Raw genomic sequence first — 19805 nt, 5'->3', positions numbered from 1 at the left:
TGGCTCAGTGGTAAAGGATCCACCTGCCAGTGCAGGAGACCTGGGTTTGATCCGTGGTCCAGAAAGATCCTGCGTGCCTCGGAGCAGCTAAGCCCATGTGCCACAACTATTGAGCCTGTGCTCTAGATCCCAGGAATTGCAACTATTGGGCCCACGTGCCCTAGAGTCCTTGCTTCGCAGCAAGAGAAGCCACTGCAATGAGAATCCCATGCTCCTCAACGAAGAACAGCTCCTGCTCACTGCAATTAGTGAAAGCTGCTCACAGCAAGGAAGACCCAGCACAGCCATAAGTAAACAAAATTAGTTAAGGAAAAAAAACGGGCCAGGAAAACTTCCAAAATAGTGCTGAGGCAGAAAGAAGTATCGGACAAAAACAGAGCTGTTAGTAAGAGAAGTTCAGAAGTTCAGATTTGTTACCAGTGCCTTAAAAGTTGGTATCTAGGAAGCTAAATAAAAGGTTTGGGGAATCAGGAAGTAATAAAACATGAACATGACTGGTAGTCCTTGGCATTGATGAACATCAAAGCCAGGGCAGCTTGGGAAAAATACTTAAAGGAACAGTTCTAAGTGGCAGGTCAGAGAGTTGGGGAAGAAGGGTCTGAAATGTAAGGCTTGTTGGGGAAACTCATGGGAGGTAGAGCTGTCTGCAGACTGATAGCTGGGAAAAGGGAGGAAGGAAATGAGGCTGCACGTGGGGCCAGTGGACTGAGGGGATGTCAGGAGTGATGCTCAGACGCCAGCCGGTAGAGGCAGTGACTCTCTGGGGGGAGATGGTCCCTCCCGTGTGCACTCTCTGGCTCCTGCCGCCTCTCCCCAGCACTGGGTCTGCCCCTCTCTGTGGGGCCAGAAAGAATGCACAGCTCTCCACTGGGCTGACGGCCTCACAGGCCTGCGGCTAGGGGGACGTCATGCCCAAGAAACATGGGAAGTCAGACTGAAGGGAGCATGACAGCATTAGCTCAAAGTGCTGTGTCTCACGCCCTGTCAACTATCAAGAGACAGAGGTAAAATCGCTTGTAAAACCTACTGAGAGGTTGTGAGTCCGGTGGCCAAAGAGAAGGAAGCCCTGAACTCCCCGACCACTGGGAGAGGGATCTGGTGGATTGACCTTGGGATGTTTGATGACCCCGTTAGCCTCTGTCAAACCTCAGAAGCTGCCTCAGAGTCCAGGCTTGTAGGACAGAGTAGAACAGCGTGAGCAGGTAGAGGGAACGTGAGAGGTAAGCTCGCTGTATGGCTTGAGAGTCAGTCATGCAAGTGGCTGAACATGAGATCTGGAGTCCCATGTGGCCCCATTCACCCACTGTGGGATCTAGGACAAGTTACTTAACCTCTGCGTCTGAACTTGCTCATCTGTAAAACGGGACTCAAAAGTGAATTCCTTTATAAGGTCTCTGCGAGAATGAAATGAACTAATATATGTTAAGCACTTGAACAGTGCCTGGAACATAAAAAAATCTATGTGTGTCATTAGTGATTATTACCAAAAAGAAACTAAAAAGTCCACTGATTTTTAGTAATGAACACTTATTGTGTCTTGAGCCTTTTACTAATCACTTCACCTGCCTGGTCACCTTTCACGTCTTCACTAGTTGTGATCAGCACACCCATTTTTCAGAGGAGGATGAGATTGGAGGAGTAAGCACATTGCCTGAGGAACACACAGCTTGCAAGGTCCAGAGCCAAGTTGCTGCTATTAAGAGCTAAGCAGGAAGTCTTGGAGGGAACATAAAGAAGGCAGGCATTGGATGTTATGAGGAGTGACCTTTATCTTCACTAATATTGCATTTGGAAGGGGACCAGGCAGATGTGTTGGGTTCCAGCTACTTGGAGGAGTATGAATAGTTTTGTTCCCTACTTTTTTGGCTCATTACTTTGTCAACCTTTTCTAGCAAACAATCATTTCCCATCTGTGCTCTGCTGTGGTCCTCAAGCTTGGCTGTATATTACAATCACTAAGGAACCTTTCAAATCCTGACTCCCAGGCTTAGACCAATTATGTGGAAATCTCTGGGGGTGGGACCTAGGCACCCATAATTTGTAAATCGGCCCAAGTGAGGCCAACCCCCATCACTGCCCCAAAGCTTCTCAACCTTACAGGCCATTTTGAATCATCTAGGAATTTTTTGAGCAATGCCCAGGCCCTTCCCTCCACCAGACTGAGTCACTTGGTCTGAGTTAGTTGTGTAAAAAGACCTCCAGGTGGTTTGAATGTGCCACCAGAAGGACACTTTGGGCAGCAACTCAGAAGAAAATATATATTATTTTTAAGAAAAAAGAGAGGTAAAATTCAGGCCATAGCTATATCAACCATTTACATGTTCGTGACTTCGATTTTGAGTTTACATTCTACATCATTCTTGTGACAACTCAGTCAATGACAAATACCACACGCTGAGATTTGTCAGAATGAGAGTCATACAATAACTCACATTGACATATTTGTAAGACATGATCCAAAGGGCGTTTGGGGGATGTAAGAGCTATTGAGGCACTTCCAAAATGATAAAGAAACAAAGGAGCTCTGAAGAAACTGGATCCGGTTCTCTTTGCTCGGGGTCGCACACCAAGAAACTTTCACGTTACTAAGAACAGCTGCTGCTCCTGTCACGTCATCTTAAATCCTGACCCTTGGAGTTTATTGAATTTATGAAAAGTCTTCTGTGCTGTAGCTACGATCACAGATTCCAGGTGGGTAGTGAGGGTGGATCAGAGCCCACACTCTAAGGGTGATGAGCAGGATGGATCTGGGCAGAGATAATCTTCATCAGTGTGTGTGAGCTTCATTCTGTCCTCCTGGGGCTGGTACCTGGCCTGACTATGAGGTGAGCTAGAAATTGGACAGGGAGTGTTCAATACTCATTGTTCTTCCTACTTTCTGCCAACCCCCTTCACCCACTCAGAGCTGCTCTTTTCTCCTGAGCCTGCCCTAGGAGGGAGGTGGCTCTGTCATCCTGGAGGGTAGATGGTCCTAAGCCCAACACGACCCTACTTGCCATGTGATTTTGGGTAAACTTCTTTACTAAGCCTCAGTTTCCCTATCTGTAAAATGGGCCAATAGCATCTATTCCAAAGGATTAGAAGAGGCATTATAGGAGGCATATTAGGCATTTAAAGTGGCCATAGTAGATGTTTTGCATTACCCACTGAAGCCTGGTGTTTGGGGAGAAAGGCTTTGTGAGCTATACAGGCCTACACGCTGGTGATTGTTGAAATCTGGGTCATCACAGAAATGTGTTGTCGAATAAGTGAGTTATTCCTGCTAGTTCTCTTGGAAATACAGAAATTCATCAGTATTTCATTTCATGTAAGAATGAACTAGAGGTTTAGAGTTTTTGGAATAACAGGGAGAAAGGCTGTGACCTGAAACATGGGACCTGGGACTCTGCTGCGGAGCTTGCACCTGGACAAACGTCTCCTTGAGCAACAGAATACAAAGAAACCATAAGGGACTAAAAGTAACTGTGTGCATGTGTATTTGGGGCAAATTATGAACAACAAGATATAAAAAGATGAAAAATCCAACTGCTACTTCTGAGGAGCAAGGAGCAAAAGCAGGGTACCGTGCATGTGCCCTACACCCAGCACCATGAGGTGGTGGGCAGGCCACCTAAGCCACCCCTCTGGACAGACCCCTGCACCACCCCTACCCTCACCCCACATAAAGAACCAGCTCCCATTTTTTTTTTTTTTAAAGAATCTCCATACTGTTCTCCATAGTGGCTGTATCAACTTACATTTCCACCGACAGTGAATGAGGGTCCCCTTTCTCCACATCCTCTTCAGCATTTATTGTTTGTAGATTTTTTAATGATGGCCGTTCTGACCAGGTGAGGTGACACCTGATCGTAATTTTAATTTGTGTTTCTCTAATAATGAGCCATGTTGAGCATCTTTTCATGTGTTTGTTGGCCATCTGTGTGTCTTCTTTGGAGAAATGTCTGTTTAGGTCTTCCACTCAGATTTTGGTTGGGTTGTTTGTTTTTCTGGTATTTAGCTGCTTGCACGTTTTGGAGATTAATTCTTTGTCATTTGTTTCATTTGCAATTATTTTCTCCCATTCGGAAGTGTGTTTTAAAATCATGACTATTGTTTCCTTGCTGTACAAAAACTATAAGACACCAAAATCCCACTACTGGGTGTATACCCTGAGAAAACCATCATTGAAAGAGACACATGTACCCCAATATTCACCGCAGCACTACTTACAATAGCTAGGACATGGAAGCAACCAGATGTCTGCTGACAGATGAAAGGATACAGAAGTTTTGGTATCCAATATGTATACAATGGAATATTACTCAGCTACTAAAAAAAGAATGCATTTGAGTCTGTCCTAATGAAGTGGATGAACCTAGAGCCTATTGTGCAGAGTGAAGTAAGTCAGAAAGAAAGACAGATATTGTATATTAATGCATATATATATACATATACATATATATATGGAATCTAGAAAGATGGTACTGATGAATCTATTTGCAGGGCAGCAGTGGAGGCGCAGTCATAGAGAACAGACTTATGGCCATAGTAGGGGAAGGAGAGGGTGGGACGTATGGAGAGCGTAACATGGAAACATATCCACTACAATATGTAAAATAGCCGGTGGGAATCTGCTGTGTGACGCAGGGAGCTCAACCCAGGGCTCTGTGCCAACCTAGGGAGGTGAGAGGGGGCTTCAAGAGGAGGGGACATGTGTATACCTGTGGCTGCTTCATGTTGATGTATGGCAGAAACCAATACAATATTGTAAAGCAATTATCCTCCAATTAAAAAAAAAAAAAAAAAAAGAACCAGCTCACGGCCCCCACCTCCCCCCCAGTCAGGGAGTGAGCAAGGACACCAGCTGTTACTTGTTTTCACTCCCTTCTGCTGCAGCACAAGTCCCAGTGAAGCCTTGCCTGAATTTCTCTAACCCTGGTCAGTAACAACAGTGTCTCCTACATTCTAAGTTAAAACATCTAATCATTCAATTTCGACTGTCAGTATTCTTAGCAAGAAATGCTGAAAGTGACTTTTCCATTTATTTTACTAACTGAGTGTATTGGGGAAAGGACCAATACACATTAAAAGAAAAAACCCAAACTTTCCAAAGGGTTTCTTTCAGCAAAGCATGACGGAGGGGCATTCCAGGGTCTATGATCAGCTCACGCATAATTCTCTAATTGGTTAACGGTGAGATAACAGGGGCGTTAACCTCATCAATCTTCAGGTGCCAGAAGGTCCGGGGTGGGGGGTTATATGCTCATGATCAAGTAGTTAATTTCATCTGGTGGTGGTTTTTAGCATCTGAACAACTTGGGAAATATGCGTGTCGGGGTACTTCAGAGAGGAGCTGCAGCAGAGGCTATCGGGGAGGGGTCTGTCCTGGGAAGGCCCCGTGGACAGACTGGAGTCTGTACTGCTCACTTTCTGCAGTTGAGCGGTGGTTTTTGCAGGTCTGGGCACGGGTGCACTTCAGATATGTTTTATTCACTCTGTTCCCTGCCGTCATCACAGACCCTCGATGGGTCCTGTGGACAGGAAGCTCAAAGGTGCTCCGAGTAACTGTGTGATCTGTCTCCCCACTGCCATGGCAGCCAGGCGTGAAGAGAGGGGATCTCGATTAAAAAGTGAGAGGCAAGTGCTTTTCCTTTGATGGTGTTATGATATGTGTATGTACAGGGGTCCTTAAAAAATATCCAGAGCAAGAGGATTCACAGAGGAAAATGTGGAAACCTTGTAAGACTGAGTGTCTTACTTCTACTTTTGTATGTCATTATATGTCTTTCAACTTTATGTGTGATTTTGAGAGTCTTCTAGTTTGTTAATAGTTGTCATCTTCTGGCTCCATGAAGAACCCTTTCTTCATGGAAGGAAGAGCCCTTCCTTCCAGGATATGCTCTTTGTCCTTTCAGGGGCATCTGTTCACAGGAGATAAATATACTGTAATATACTTTCTCAAACGCATTTCCCAATGAGACCTGCCTTGTCTCAGAATTCAATTTCTTTTTTCTAGAGAAGACACTGTATTCTTTCCAAAATTTAAAGAGAAATAGCTACTTAAATATAATTTCAGGGAGAAGATACATTTCTGAGATCAAAATAAGGCATATTATAGAGCCTATATACTTGAAATTTTTGACTCGTGGTTTTTTTTTTTTTCACATAAAACATCTTAGATTTATATTTTTAAATAGCCAAATAAAACAGAACATCAAGTCGCAGAACCCATGTATTTACATTAATTCAAATGTCCAAAGTACAATATAGTGGCATCTCTTTAACAGTTCATATAATTTGAGACTTATACACACACAAGCATATAGACAAATAACTAGTCTCCTAGAACAAAGGCTGAAGAAGTTACTCAGACATTTTGGCATTGACACCTACATATTTATGGCAACAAATAATGATGGCTTTAAACTTTCAATAAGATCTTTTGTACAAGGATAGGAGATGTACAGAATGGAAAGAAGACAGTCAAACAAATGCACCTTTACTGTACTATTTCTCTAACACCATATGGGATGTGGCACTGCTCAGCAAATTTGATCAGGACTGTCTATTTACTCTGGTCTGCAATGATAACATGAACTGAAGTATCCCCAAATCTAACTTTACTTTGTGCTTTATAAACAACTGCTGCTTGGTTCTTCCTTCTGCATCTTTTAAAAATGAACACTTTTCTTTAACATAACTCAACTTTGGTCCCAATAAGTTAGTAAAATCTCTAATACCTAAAATTTAGCTTTTCTTTCAAGAATCCTGAGTGAAAGGACAATGTCAGTCAGGTCGCCTCCAGGCCAGCTTTGAAATTATCAGTGGTGCTAAAGATGAAGGTATTATCTAGAACTTAAGCTCTGAAATACAACTCCATCTTTCTCTGGCATGAACCTAAGTGCTTTACCACATTTCTTATGAACCAGTGAAAGAGACCCTTTGGTTTTATTTCTGAAACACAGAACAACCCCATTTCTGCCCTGCTGTTTATTCTTGCAGACCACACACAAAGTTGAGTATAAAGAGATTCAATCACTACATAGTACAAACGCAGGCACAAAATTAAGTGGACGCCACAAAGGGTGTGTCTGAAAACACTGAATTGACCGAATCTGAGTTGGATTTCACCCTCGTGGACTTTAAGATGCCCTCAGCTATGACAGTTTCACTGGGAAAGAGCCTGACCTTCCCATTCTGCCCTGTTGCAGTATCCTTCAGGGGTTCCAAAAACACTACTCTTTTCCCGGCCCCTGCCTTCCGTTCATCAGTGGGGGCCTCGCTATCAGGGCAGGGAGTGAGAATGGATGCGTGGACATTGCTTTGGTTTAGCATATTTTTTCGTCTCTTGGGTTTACACTTGCAGGGACATGGTGTCAGATAGAGGTACAGAAGTACCAAAACAATGCTGGCTACGCAGGCTGCAAGAGTGGTAAAAGCTGTGTTAAATGCCTCGTGTGCATGGGATTTGTTTATGGTGAAATTGCTCACGTTTATTGTGACATCCACAGTTTCATTTAACAGACGTTGTCGATTCATTGCAACACAGGAATATACTCCAGCATCCTCAAAACGAGGACTTTCTATAACCAGGCTTCCATTGGGAAACACATGGAAGTTTTCCATCTCTTTGTCAGGCCCCAGCACTCTGTTATCTGGACCGACCCACATGAAATCGGTATTTGCCCTACCAGTCTTGCCATCACAGTGGACCATCAGCCTTTCCCTGACCTGAGCCTCGTGAATAAAGCCCAGGGCACGGAAGGAACCATTGATGATACTGTCAGAGCAGTTCAGGAAGCTATCCTGGAGCAGAAGCACCTGATGGAAGTGCCTAGTGTCAGACCACAGGCGACAGGTATAATCATTCTTAAAATCCATCACTGAGCTGAAGTGCCTATGGTACCAAAAGATCAGCAAGGAGTAGAGGGAACAGTCACAGACAAAGGGGTTTCCATGAAGGAAGATACCTCTCAGTTGCTTTCCTGGCACTAAATTTATATGATGCATTGGCAGAGAGGAGATCCGGTTATAAGAAACATCTAGAAACATCAGTTCTGCCAGCTTGAACCTTCCAACATACAAATCCATGGGAAACTGTGTGAGAAAGTTTCCACTCAAGTACAGTTTTTGCAGTTGGGAGAGCCCTCCAAACGCTGAAGGATCCAGATAGGAAATGTGATTGTTGTAAAGCAGGAGCACTTCCAGAACCTTCAGCTCTTGGAACACTGCACTTTTCACGGTCTTCAGCTTGTTGGATGACAAGTCAAGACACTTCAGATTTGGAGTGGTGGAAAAACTGTCCGTGGAAATGCTCGTGATGTTGTTGTGCCGAATAATGAGGGTGTTCAGCTTTACCAACGATACTGGAATCCACTCAGAATCCAGAAGCCCAATTCTGTTGTAACTCAGATCCAGTCTCTTGATCAGCCTGAAAAGGTTCCCAGGCACCCTGGACAGATTTTTGTTGGTGCAGCTGACGATGTCAGGGAGATTCAGGGAGAAGATACATTTCTGAGATCAAAATAAGGCATATTATAGAGCCTATATACTTGAAATTTTTGACTCATGTGGTTTTAAAAATCAATAGTGTAAGACTTAAGTTATAGGATGGCATATTCATTGGCACAGTTGTGACTGATGGCACAGTGGCTTGAAGGGGTCCTGAGATGTTGCTCAGCTTGTATGAAACCAAATCTGCAGAAAACTGAGAGAACTGTGAACTGTTTCAGGGCCAGTCAGTACATTTCGCAGTACTTGAGTACTTAAGTACATTACTCAGTACTTGAGTAAATGTTCGTGTGGGAGAGGTTTTGCATCCTGGGCAAAGTAAAAGTAGATTATAAACTGTGACCCCTGGGAGGTGACAGTTCAACAAACGAATCCTAAGGAATAAATCTCAAAGATGACTTATTGGCTATTAGAGCATCATCCATACTACAAATTCCAATCAGCTGTGTGCCTTTAAGATTTCAGGGTATGAGTCCTGGGAGGGAGGGGTGAGGTGAGGGGTTGGATGGTTCTTGCTAGAGGACTAGCCACATCCACACACACATAGAGGCCATGGTGATATCTAGAATCAGTACCCAGCTCTGCCTCTAGAAGAATCATGTGGTTCATCCACATTTCATTTCGACATAGGTCCATCTTCATTTTTTCTAGCCTTTTCCATGTTTGGATTAATTAGGATGGTTATGGTACATCAAGCAGAAGTCAGTCCAGGTCAGGCCATGTTCAGTACATGGGCTGTGTGTCTGATGTCTGCTCTGGAAACAAAACTGGGACTGAACTTTTCATGAGAGACTCTCCAATCCAGAAAGTCTAGGTTTATCTGTTCCTAAACTGGTTCTGTAACTTGGCTCTTCATAAATAAAGTATTTGAGTGCACACCCTGCTAACACATGGTTAGATATACATGCAGCATACTGTTTCATCAGAGATTAAAACAAGTCCTTGGGCTTCTTCAGCAGGGAGGTGTCAGGGACCAACTCAGTACCTTGGAGGATGAGAAACTGTGAAGTCTAGGGGACAGGAAGTGCTCACCTCCCCAGAAGAAGAACCTGCTGATCCATCCATTCATTTTCAAGGGCTGTAGGACCCTGTGTGGATGGAGGAACATAAAAGGCAGGGTTGTTGTGGGCTCCCATGATCGCAGTAGGTTCTAGAGAGGATGGGAGAAGAGGGTTAGAGACAGTGATCTGAATGACTCTTGCAAGAAATTTTGCTTAAAATTGAGAAGTAGGTAGAAGTCTGGGGAATTTTCTTTGGGGAGAGAGGAGGAATGATTGGAATGCTTGGAAGTGTCCTCTAGACTGGGGATAATGCATTCAGCATCAAGGCTCTTGTTTGATTTTGAGCGACTGTCAGAAGATTTGAAGCCTTGAGACATTTCTAAGACATGGAAGATTTAAACTGCCTTCAATGGAAAGAAAGCAGCAGCTACTCTGGTCTTCTCGGGGGAGCAGTGAGCCAGGCCTCTGCGAGCTTGCTGTGTGGGGAGCTGCTGAGGGCAGGGTGGACTTTATTTGTTCTAGCAGACCCTGCTCCACCGTGATCCACCCACCCTTGGGTTCTGTCCTTAAACAATCATACCAAGGATTGATTGGTAGGGGGTTTACCAGTTTTTCCTGAAATTGGCCACAACAGATTATGGGAACAAAATAACAAGACACACTGACTGCTTTAGTAAATTATTACGGAATGTAATAATCCAAAGTGAAGTGAAAGGTTAGTTGCTCAGTGGTGTCCAACTCTTTGTAACCCCATTGACTGTAACTCACTGGGCTCTTCTGTCTATGGAATTCTCCAGGCAAGGATACTGGAGTGGGTAGCCGTTCCATCCTCTAGGGGATCTTCCTGACCCAGGGATTGATCCCGGGTAGTATAATAATGGTTTCTACTTAGTGAGGTATTATGCTAGGTATTTAGTATACATTTGTTTTATTTCTTTTTTTTTTAAGTTTTCCAGTTTATTATGTCATGTATTAATTCACTATCCTGTACTTCCTTCATTGTTCTCTCACACAGATCAGTAAAAAAAATCTTTCTTCTGAATGCTTCAATATATTCCTGAAAAAAAAAGAGAAAAGGAGGCTCAAATCTCTGACTTTAATACTTCAAATAAAACTGAGAGCTTACTTCCAGTATACTCCAATATTATTGAAGATATACTTTTATTGCTTTCTGTTTCATGCAAATTTTTAATTTTTCTATTTTGCTTCTTTCCTCTTATTTTTGTTTGTATAATAACTCTTGATACTATACAGAATTTGTTTAGTTATTTGATCCTTATTTAATATTATTTTCCACTAAAACTTTAGGTGTGCTGTCATCTAATTTTTTTTTTCCCATTTATTTTTATTAGTTGGAGGCTAATTACTTTACAATATTGTAGTGGGTTTAAAGCAGTCCTATAAGGCAGGTACTTTGATCTTCATCTTTTTTTTTCCTTCTATTTTTTGGCCGTACTGCCTAGTTTCCTGATGAAGGGTCCAACCCATGCCTCCTGCCATGGAAGCGTGGTATCCTAACCACCGGACCACCAGGGAAGCCCCTGATACTCATCTTATAGACGAAGAACCTAAAATGAAATCAATGTGACGTCCGCATCACTCGGCAGGCAGGGCTGCTGCTCAAACCCATTCTGTTTGACTCCAAGGTTTACACTGTGTGACACTGCTTTGCTATTGATTCTGGTGACCAGGAGTTTGCTCAACCTTTTTAAGATTCTATTTTTATATTCAGCTTTTAGCTCTTGAAGTAGGAAGTGGAGGAAGATTCCATGATTGTTGTATAAACTGCCAACCACATGTAATAGCAAATTGATCTGTTTAGTCTTCAATTTATTTCTCTCAGACATTAAGAGCTACCCGATAACCTGATATTCTGAAATGTGAAGAGCAGACATTTATTCCATTTATGTTATCATTTGTGTATTTCTATCTTGTTACTTCTCCATCTTTCTGTTTTATAAGTCAATGGGAAGTATGTGTTTATTTATTTATGTGGCTGTGTCGGGGTCTTAGTTGTGTCATACAGGATTTTTTGTTGCAGTGCACGGACTCTCTAGTTGCAATGTGCAGGCTTAGTTGCTCTGTGGCATGTGGGATCTCAGTCCCCCGACCAGGGATCGAACCCACTCCCCTGCGTTGCAAAGCAGATTCTTAACACTGAACCACCAGGGAGGTCTCTGCTTCTCCATCTTTTCCACTCCTCACTACAGAGTGATATCTTTAAACCCTCTCTTGTTACGTGGCAGGTCTGCTGCTCCCTCTCCCCCACCTGCCCGCCCCCCCCGCCCCAACCGTTTAACCTTCTCTGGACTCCCCTTAGCACCGTGATGTCATTCTTAAGCAGGATTTTGCACAGAGTTCCTATTGTGAATGCATTATGGCTTTGAATAAGGCTAGAAGTTCTATTTTGTTTCCATTATGTTCAGAGAACTTCTATTACAAAGGTTAGGCCAAAGGCCTCAGCAGTTTACTGGACTGATGTCTTTAAGCTCAGTTTATAGTGACTCTTAGATTCCTTTTGAAAGTTATGGGTTTGGAGCCTATACTTCATGATTCAAAACAGCATTTCCCTAGCTGGGTTTTATGGAACACTGTTCAGGAGATGTGACTGAAATGCCATTAAGAGGGTAAACTCAGTGACCACAAGTGTGGAAACTGCTGTGTGTGCTCTTTCTCTTTCTAGGACTGACAGTACATAAGAAAAGCTAAAAAGTCACAAAAGATGTCGCGGGTAAAGTTTTCCTAGAAGCAGATCTTGCAGTAAGGATTCAAGGGCAAGTAATTTATTTGCAAGTCTGGGAAACACAGAAGTGGGGAAATGATATAGGAATGGGAAGGAAGCCAATAAAGCGTGCATTATACTTTAGTGAAATTCTGGGAGACTCTTCATGCCTCAGAGTTGTCCCATCTGTCCATCATCACTGATGGCTGCTCCCGATTCTTGTACTTCCAGTCTGTTGCTGGCAAAGCAGTCTTCTGGGTTTTGGAAAAATCCCTTAGGCAAAATAGATGCAATGGCCATTTGAAGTCAGTTGGAGGAATATAGGAGGAATACAGAGCATGGACATTGCCTGCTATGCAGAAAGAATCCTGTTAAATTTGGTTTAACCACATATTTTCAAATCCCAATTCAGCATGAAACACTTGTTCTTCAGCTCACTCCTACTGCTTTGACTGCTATGAGAATTGACTCACTGTACAGAGAATCAGTGAATGAGAACGAATGCATCAGAGCTAGGGACAAGTAAACATGACTGTAACCACATGAACACCTTTGGGACATGACCGTAGTATGAACTGTACTAAGGGAACACTCAATACTTTTTACTTAAGGTGTCTAATGGTCCTTGTCTGAAACAAATTCGATTGTTAACAGTCTCATTACATTTTTCCATGTTTCAGTGACCTGGACATTCCTTAGAGAGTTGCAGGTTTGGAGAAATTAAATTGCTGCATAACAAGCATTGACTTTAGTAAGGTTTTGAGTTTCATTTTGCATGAAATTGTTAATAACTGAATACAGAAACTTGGTGGAGACCAGTGGTTCCTAACCTTTTCCAAGGAAATGGCCTCTTTATGATGTAAAATCATGTGACAGATTCTTCATCTAATAATGTGCCCGTTTCCCTAGTCTTTAGTAAATACACATATGAGTTAGTGTATTCTCTGGAATAATTACTTGACCCCAAGCCATAGGCTGGGTTTCTGCCTCTTAATTATTAGAGAAGGGGAAGCCACTTGCAAAGAATGGCGCTTAGTGTGGAAAATGGAAATGTATCCAGGGGTTCTCCTGCTTAGGAGTCTTCTTACACCTAGAAACTTCTTCTGGGGTGGCTATTTCAGGAATGTTTCCAGCCTTCTTGGTTTTCTTTTTTTTTTTTTTTGGCTGCACTGGGTCTTAGTTGTGGCATGTGGACTCTTAATTGTGACATATGGGATCTAGTTCCTTGACCGGGGGTTGAACCCAAGTCCCCTGCATTGGAAGTATGGAGGCATAGCCACTGAACCATCAGGGAAGTCCCCGTCCTTCTTATTTTGACAGTTTATCTTACTTTGGTCATCCACGTCAGGCCTGAGCAGAAAAATCATACCCCGGTTGTATGGCTCAGTGACTCCTTCCTTTTCTTTATAGTAACAAATTTTGTCCCAGTAGAATGAAGCCAAATGAGTGATATGGAAAGGAGCCCCTTGGCTGTCTATCTGTTGATTCTGTTTTTGTTGTTACCTGTGGGCCCAGTACTTGAGACATGTCTTCATGTCTAGGTAGTGCCTCATCCCAGATGGCATTTGAGAGCAGTTATTCAGCTTCAATGGATCCTGCAGATTCCCTTACAAAGCTGCGAGAAGAAACAGAAGATTATTTTGAGTAGTTATTGTCTTATTGACACTTCTGATTTCTTTGGGGGTACAAATCCTGCAGCTCCCTGCCCTGGTTTTCCTGGGGTTGTAACTGCTCCCAGTTATTACTAGCTCAGAAAAGAGAGGTCTCCCGTTAGTTCACTCCATTCAGTGACAGCAGAGGACATTCATGGCACAGTTGGGAAAACATTCTTGCTTTTATTGAAGGAATAATCTTTCCTTCGGTAGGAACAAAACCGGTATTCTGTCTAGCAGAGAAACACTTATGTTGTCAGAAAGACAGTCATTTTTAGCTTAAAAAAAATCTACCAATTGAAAACCGGTTTTGTGATGCAAATTTACCGCCAGTGACTCAGCTACTGTGAAGTGTGGAAGCTGCTGAGAGGCTGAGCTGAGGCCTGGAGCCTCCAGAATATTCTGAAAAGAGGCTGAAACTTACTCAGATTTGAAGGTTACCTTTCTTACACTGAACAGCATCTCTGTCAGGACAGTTTTGATGTACAGTCCTTTCACATTTAACCCTCTCTGAAAAATAAGCCACCAGGAGAGAAGTCAGTATATTTCTGACTCTGGGTTTAAATGCTATTCAATCATTTATTAGGTGTGTGTACTTGAGCAAGTTACTTCATTAAGCCTCAGTTTCCCCATCGGTAAAGTAGAGCAGACAACATAATCTACCATTAAATGAGGTATAGCATAGTGCCTTGCATGGTGCAGTGGCCCAAACAGTGCTAGCTAGTTTTATTCTATTATAAATAAAATGAGCTCCCCTGGTGCTCAGATGGTGAAGAGTCTACCTGCAATGCTAGAGACCCAGGTATCTGACAGTAGCTAATACTTTATACCTACTCTTAAGTCCTAACTTCTGACTCTTGTCTTATGCTTTTTTTGTGTGATACACTAATACACTTTAGCCCAGGGCCACCAGGAACACACCTGCAGTTGAATAAGCACATCTGTTACTTGGAGGAGGTAGAACACAGTCCTGCGCCTGCTTCACCACTTCTTAGCTCCCATTTCTAGGAGACCTCCATGCACATGAATTGAAGTTCATCTCTTTTTTTTTCTGTTAATCTGTCTTGGGTCAATTTTATTATTAGTCTGGCCTCAGGAATTCAGGAGGGGTAGAGAACCCCTTCCTGCCACTGAGTTCTGGAGACTGTGTCTACTGGGAGAGTCACATAGTTCAGCTGTGAGTTCCAGTCCAGTTCTTGAATGTTGGAAGCTGCTCATTTTTCTTTCTCAACTTTTAGAGTATTCTGAAGACATATTCCAATGATTAAAATGAATACTGCTTCCATCTCCTGTGAGGAGTTGAATAGGATCCTAGCAAAGTTTTCAGGAAAATCATCATTCATTTATTCATTCAACAAAGATATATATATGTTTGTGTATATATATATACAATTCCTATATATATATATATGGAATTGACTTCTGGGCATTGTTCTATGTGCTGGGGCTTTGACAGTAAACAAAGGGAGACAGCATATTTATTCTAGAGAACCTTGCATTCCAATCAGGGGAGACAGATAAACAAGGAGACAAAAGGAGACATCACATAGGTGGCTCAGATGGTAAAGAATCTGCCTGCAATGCAGGAGACTCAGGTTTGACCCCTGGGTCAGGAAGATCCCCTGGAGAAGGGAATGTCTACCCACTCCAGTCTTCTTGCTTGGAGAATCCCATGGGCAGAGGAGTCTGGCAGACTATAGGCCATGGGGTTGCAAAGAATTGGACACAACTGAGTGACTAGCACTTCACTTCTCAAGAAGGTAAACAGGGTGTTTGGAAACATCAGGTTTCATTCTGTGGTTTTGCTATCCCTGAAATATAGTACTTGGTGAGTGGGTTTCTTCTTTGTGCAAGATTTTCTTTATTATCCTTTCATATCTTATCTTTCCTTTGTTTCCCCACATTGGTTGTCAGTGTCCCTGAACAGAGCAGGTGTTGGGTGGAGGCCTGAGGGTTGACTCTTGGGTTTCCCACCATCCTGTCAGCTCTGCTCTCAGCCTCTAACTCCAGAAGCCACAACCACTCTTTCTGTGTTCAGCCCATGACTGGATGCAGACCCAGAACCACTTTGTCATTACTTGAAGAATCTACTTACCCAGAAACCTGGTAGATCAAGATTCATTGTAGATTTTACAGTGAACACAGACGAGATTTACCTCAAATGTTCACATCATACAACATTAGCATCTCCATTGTTGTTGCTACTGAGTCGTTCAGTTGTGCCCAGCTCTTTTGCGACCCCATGACTGTAGCTCACCAGGCTCCTCCATCCATGGGATTCTCCAGGCAAGAATACTGGAAATGGTTGCCATTTCCTTCTCCAGGGGATGTTCCTGACCCAGGGATTGAGCCCATGTCTCCTGCATTGCAGGCAGATTCTTTCCTACTGAGCCACCAAAGAAGCCCAGCATCTTCATGAAGCAAGTCTATTTTGTCCTCAGTTTGGCAGCAATCGAGTTTTTCTGCCTATTTTTCCCCAAAGAAAGAACTTTTCTCTATTTCTTGGATTTTCTTTGGGGCACCTAAAAATGTTCACCTCTTTATCCTGGAGAGTGATGAAAGCTATCATTGTGAGGAATTGTTTTCTGAGCTATTACTGAAAGAATAACTGTCTATCAGCTTCATTCTAAAGCCACTTTCTTGGCATGGAGCAGTCTCTGTTCTCCCAGCTGTCCACCTCCCACATTTGAGAGTAAATATAGGAAGTAAAATGGGAAAAGTGTATCAGTAAATATAGTTTGTGTTTCTGCAGATGAGAACTACAGTTCTGGGACATAAGTGCATTTTAAATATTAATTTTAGCAAAGAGAACAAAAAACATTCAAAAAACAAATTTCCTCTTATCTCTTGGATTCAGATCTTCTTTCCTACTGTGCCTTTGGGCTTACTTATTTGTTGACTGCCTTTGCCATTTTTACAGATCTTGTCAATATATTGTTTGATTATCCTTGGTTGAAGCTAAGAGTTTTGCATGGAAAAATGAAATTCACTGTCCTTAAACTTTCTTTTTTTTTATATTTATTTCAGCTTCTTTGAGCAGCATTGCAAAATAAATGTATTTGAATTTTATTTTCCTTGACTTTCCAGCCTGTCTTTGCTGAAGAAACATGTTGCAGTGATGAATACAGATGTTTGCAGTCAGTAATATGGGCTTGTATTGAAGGTTTACTGTGCAGAATGGAAACCAGTTCAGAAAAATCCCTAACAAAACCTTTAAAAGAAGCAACTCAGAACCTACACTCATTTCCACAGGCAGTCTTTCTTGTCTTCATTTCTAATGATTTCATGTGTTTTTGGAGGGAGTTTGTGAATGTAGTGGTTGATTTCACTTTAGACATTGTTTTTTGTCAGACATGATTTATAAAAGTTAGATGCATCTTACACTTATACCTATATCTCCTCTTTCCTTAGAATTAGAAATGAGAATTTATCTTCAAGGATTTGAATCTGAACTAGAATTTATCTTCAAAAGACTCTACTATTATCAATAGTGATAATAACTGCTCTTGTTTATTATTAATACTTTCTATTTTGTGTTTATGAAAAATATCTTTAACTCTTGGGGTGATATGCAGAGCCTGGTGTACTTATGGAATGAATGCCCTTTAAAGTTCTCAAATCCCAATTCTGATACCATTCTTGCTAGTTTTGGGCAATCTCTTTCTGTGCTGTTCATGTTTCCAGCTATTGTTAGTGGTTCTATGGGGGAAAAATGATCATAAAGATAATTACAATTGCTTGCATTCATTTCGTGCCTGTTTTGTTGAGGTATTACATGAGGTGTTTATGAACAACTTCCTGTACACTTGAGTTACTGAAGGATTTTTAAACCCTTTTTAAAAAAGAGCTCAGATCACAGCTTTGCTTGAGTTGCTCTGAGTGAAATTGCTCAGTTGCTTCTGCTTTTTGTCTAGGGCCATTTTTTTTTTTCTTTTCTTTTACTTGTATTCTAATATGTTTGCTTACAAGTTACAACTAAATAAATTCCATACACATTAAGGAAAGGATCTTACATTTCCCCAGGTTTTTAGCTATTCATTTTTGCTTGTTGAAATCATCAAAATAGCAACACATTTAATTTTTCCCCAAACTCCTCTCACATCCGGACTGCCATATAACATTGAGCAGAGTTCTGTCTAGGGCCATCTTGAATTGACCCACAAAGCCTGGAAATGGAATCCTCTGCTCAAGATTGAGAGAGAGAGTTTGTAAAAATTGCCAAAAATAGGGGCAGCAAGCTGTTACTTTTGCTATGCTATCCCCTTTGCTGCAGTTTTAGAATTTTAGTTTCCTTGGTCAGTTGCAGTGTTATCAGAATTCAGTGAGGCAGAACCTGCCATCAGCCCCCAAAGCCCTAACAATTTCCTCTGCCTCCCACTCACATTTGCATTCTCCAAATGTAAGAGGGGAATCAGAGGTCAACTGGCCAGGTTGGAATCCTGATCCCTGAATATCTAAACATGTCTCCTCTCTCCTTAATGTATCAAGGTGTGAGCTTTTGAAAATGTCCCCCAAAGCTTAAGAAATTATCTCACTCACTGGATTCAAACTGAACTCCTTGAAATGACTAATGAGTACCTTCAGCAGTTCCAACAACAGATGCCAAATTGATGAATGAGAACCAAGAAAATGCTAATCACTTGTAAGCCTGAAGGTATAAAATGATAGAACCAAAGTCTTTGGGGGCCACCCCAGCTAGTGTGGCAGAAAGGAGCTTGGAGTTTGAAACCAGAAGACTTTGGCAATTCAGGGAGAAACTCTTTAAGTGTGAGTGGTTTTCAGACAAGTTATGTAGTCCCTCTATAAGAAGAAATGATAACAAAATACTCATTTTACGAGGAAGTGAGTACTGAATGGGAATTATGAGTATTAAAACACTTTGTAAAATGTAAACCTCTCTGCAGATACTTATTGTTTGTGTTATTGTTATTATTGTTGTTGTTAATGAGAACTAATTTATTGGAAAGCTGATAGTTCCAAAAAGTGAGGAGGGAACTCTTATTGAACCTTATGATTCCAAGGTGCTAAAAAATGAGTGACTCTAGATTAGAGGAGCTTGGAGAGACAGGTATCAAGAAACCTAAAGACCAGAAATATGGAAATTTCACTCTTGACATCTTGCATGAGTTTAAAAAAAATTTATTTTTATTTGGAGGATAATCGTTTCACAATGCTGTGTTGGTTTCTGCCATACAACAGTGTGAATCAGCCACATATCCTTTGCCTCTTGAAGCCTTCCCTCATCCCCATCCCACCCCTCTAGGTCATCACAGAGTACAGAGCTGAGTTCCCTGTGCTATATAGCAACGTCTCACTAGCTATCTATTTTACACATTGCATAAGTTTTTAAAGGGAATCTTCAGGTCTCAGTTCAGTTAGGGTCAATAAACCTTTACTGAAATGCTTATTCCAAGTGCTGTATTAGGGGCCGGGGTTCTGAGATGAATGAGACCTCATTCCTACCTGTTAGAAGCTACAGGCTTATGGAGAAACCAACATAAGCAGACTATTTGATATATTGTGGTAGGGTTAGAATGGAGGGATATTCATGGTGGTCACCAACAGTCCCTAGATCTTCAAAGCCAATGGAGATTTAAAAATTCTTATAGGAATGCTATTCCATATATCTCCATGGTTGACCTCTCCAGTGACCTGCAAACTCCCACTTTTAACTATTCTTTCTTTTTCCTTTTTTGTTCTTTATCAGTCTCAACCTGTCCCATACTGAGTCAATTGCTATATGTTGACACCTGAGTTACTGTTTGTATTTTTAGGTGTTTTGGTAGTTTCTTGTATTCCATCTTGTGGTGGAATTAAAATTTTTTTCAGACCTTTCGCAGTTACAATGCAAAATGTGACTTAGGTACTGCCAGTCAGATACACCTGCTCAGGACTCAGGGAAAGAAACAGCATAAGAAGGCAGCTGTAGGAAGACTGATC

General features: G+C 41.9%; 1 protein-coding gene across 1 annotated transcript; it reads right to left on the bottom strand.

Annotated features, from left to right (window-relative positions):
* Positions 1-6711: 6711 nt before the first annotated feature.
* LOC133049721 (amphoterin-induced protein 2-like) lies at positions 6712-9626 on the bottom strand. The gene is made up of 2 exons (XM_061133873.1): positions 9540-9626; positions 6712-8493 (listed from the first exon to the last, which is right to left on the bottom strand). The coding sequence occupies exons 1-2, from the start codon at positions 9624-9626 to the stop codon at positions 7045-7047; spliced, it is 1536 nt and encodes a 511-aa protein (XP_060989856.1). The 3' UTR covers positions 6712-7044.
* Between the last annotated feature and the right edge of the window lie 10179 nt (positions 9627-19805).

This window comes from Dama dama, chromosome 30 (assembly GCF_033118175.1).
Source record: "Dama dama isolate Ldn47 chromosome 30, ASM3311817v1, whole genome shotgun sequence".
NCBI lineage: Eukaryota > Metazoa > Chordata > Mammalia > Artiodactyla > Cervidae > Dama > Dama dama.
Note: the sequence above shows the minus strand (reverse complement) of the source record. Positions and strands in the feature narration are given on the sequence as shown.